This window comes from Ptychodera flava, chromosome 5 (genome assembly GCF_041260155.1).
Source record: "Ptychodera flava strain L36383 chromosome 5, AS_Pfla_20210202, whole genome shotgun sequence".
NCBI lineage: Eukaryota > Metazoa > Hemichordata > Enteropneusta > Ptychoderidae > Ptychodera > Ptychodera flava.
The window spans coordinates 12,029,955-12,032,359 of NC_091932.1; the positions used below are offsets into that span (position 1 = coordinate 12,029,955).

At 46.2% G+C, this 2,405-nt stretch overlaps 1 protein-coding gene across 1 annotated transcript; it reads right to left on the minus strand.

Moving 5' to 3' along the window:
• Positions 1-664: 664 nt before the first annotated feature.
• Positions 665-2,159, minus strand: LOC139132702 (submandibular gland secretory Glx-rich protein CA-like). The gene is made up of 2 exons (XM_070698969.1): positions 2,014-2,159; positions 665-1,736 (listed from the first exon to the last, which is right to left on the minus strand). Exons 1-2 carry the CDS (start codon positions 2,157-2,159, stop codon positions 665-667), a joined length of 1,218 nt encoding a protein of 405 aa, XP_070555070.1.
• Positions 2,160-2,405: the final 246 nt, after the last annotated feature.

The following is a 2,405-nucleotide window of genomic DNA, read 5'->3' on the forward strand; positions in this document are numbered from 1 at the left end:
AAAACTAACTTGACATTCAATATCCCCAACATACTCAAGTACTGCGGAAAAAAAAGTCTCGAAAGAGGACGGCACCATTTATCATCACTGAAGTCAAACTAGCATTACTAATAATTGCGTCATGATTGACATACGAAACATATTTCATTGTGTATTGCTACCCCCTGATGGAAAGTAAATTCCCAGTCCAATTTTGTCGATGAATTGTAAATCACACAAAGTTACAAAAAATTCTGTTGGTTTTTTCATGCAGTTTTTTTACTTGGCGGATGATTCGAGGTCACTGCATGACGGCTGTAACTTTTGATAATTAGTATTCTGACTATTTGTGTTTCCGAAAACGAGAGTACGTTTTTCTTCCTTTTTTCCTCAAAGGCATTTTGAAATACAAAGCGTGAACTTTACAAACTCGGTACTTCGTGCGCAATATACAATGTTATTGTTGATCGCTTTTGGTTGATCCGTATGTTGACAAATAAAATTATAGTAAACAACATTGACATAGGACTTTGCACACCAAGGGCCTTGTTGGTAAGTACTGCAACACAAAGTTGGAATTAGACAGAGAAACTCTAGTTTACAGACAGAACACATCATAAAGAAATTACAGCTAATGGACCCTTGAAGTTTCCAAATAGTTCACGATTACAGCCCAAGTTCTTGGCTATATTATCGGATGTGTCCTGATAGCAGCATTTGTACTGCAGCCGTGCAGCCATTCTCTGACCATCTGTTCTTTAGATTTGTACTCCGAGGCCAAACAGTACTGCGGTGGTTCGTCCAGGATGATTTTCTCTGGTTCTTTAGGTTCCTCAGGAGTTGCAACGTCATCTTTGTTTTCTTGCTCGACAGCGGCAGCGTCCCCAGCGTCGGGAGGTTTCTCCTGGTTTTGTTCCGGTTGGCTTTCAGTCTCAGAAGGCTCAGATGATGGAGTCGGTGATTTTTTACCTCCCTTTTTCTTTCCCTTTTTGTCGCCTTTCCCGGCCTTTCCACCTTTCTTTCCCGCAGCACTTTTCCCTTTCTTGCCCTTGGGACTTTTAGGCGACCTTGGAGTTGCCCTTTTCACTTCGGCTTCCTCGACGAAGGTGACCTTTTTGTCGCCCTTCTTCTTTTTACCTGATTTCGATTTTGAACTTTTGATAGATCTTTTACCGACGCTGGCTGTCTCGTCCTTCGACCCATCCTGTGGTGATGGACTCTCGTTTTGCTTTGAATTGTTTTCGCCTTCGTTCACATTCCCCTTGATCCCGTCTGTCTTCTGTTCCGATTGCCCTTGTAATGAAGTTGGCTGCCCTTCTTGACCGGTTGCCTGAGCAATGCTCGTATTCTTGTCCTCCTCACGAGGAACGTCATTTGTCTCGCTTGGTTGGTTTTCTCGCGCACTGCCTTTGTCGACGTCAGGGGCGACCTCGTTCACAACTAATTCATTGCCTTTGTCGTCCGTCCTGTCTCCGTCCGTAACAATATCGTTTGCATCACCTTGTCCTTGGCTTTCTGGTTGCCCGTCCGTAGGGTTCTGACCGTGGACGAGTTCATCGCTAGCCACAAGTCCCGATTCAATCAACCGCTGCGCGACTAATTCAGCTAAATTTCCTTCCGTCAAATCGACCTGATCCAGATTGAGTTCGCTCAGCACCTCGCTGGCAAATTCGTCGTCGATCAAGAGTTCCTGAGTTGGTGTTTTAATTTGATCATTTTCGTCGAGTTCAGATTGTTTCTTTAGCAGGGCTTTCTTCCTACTCACGGCGGTTGGGTCCAAACACCCGTTGATGATGTATTCCTCGAAACCGAAAGTCGTCCTCGTCTTCGGGAAGCAGCAGGAAGTGATCTATCGACGTTCTGTCAATACTTTTCCCGCGATCCGACAAAGCCGTGCCGCGGTATCTCTGATTGTACGAAGTGTTCGCCTGAGATGAAAGACCCGATCGGACGCTCGAGGCTGAGTTGACGCGGCTGTAGTGGCGCTCCGCTTTTTGCACGGCCCTCTCGAAGAAGGTCCGTCCGAGCTCGAACTGAAACTGCGACTCAATCTCCTGGATGGTGGATCCATCCGACGACACCATGCTGGCGCGACTGCTCTGTCGTCGCTGGTGTACCGGTGACGTGGCTACGTCCACTTTCGTCACCTCGTACTTCTCTGCTTTGCCTTTTCCCTTCATAGTTGACATAATATGCTTCCCCTCTACAACGAGTTCTCGAGCAAACGAAACCAGTCCAACGAGTCGCTTGAGTCACACCGAACACTGACCCGACGAAACCACAAACTTAAAAACTTCAATCCTTCAGTTCTGATAGCTCTGATCATTCCTCGGGATTCGAATTATTAATTCTATGCCTTTGAAAAGGCGCCGAGCCGTGAAACGTGACCAACTTTCACAAGTCTCTCTCTTACTTGTTGAGAAACG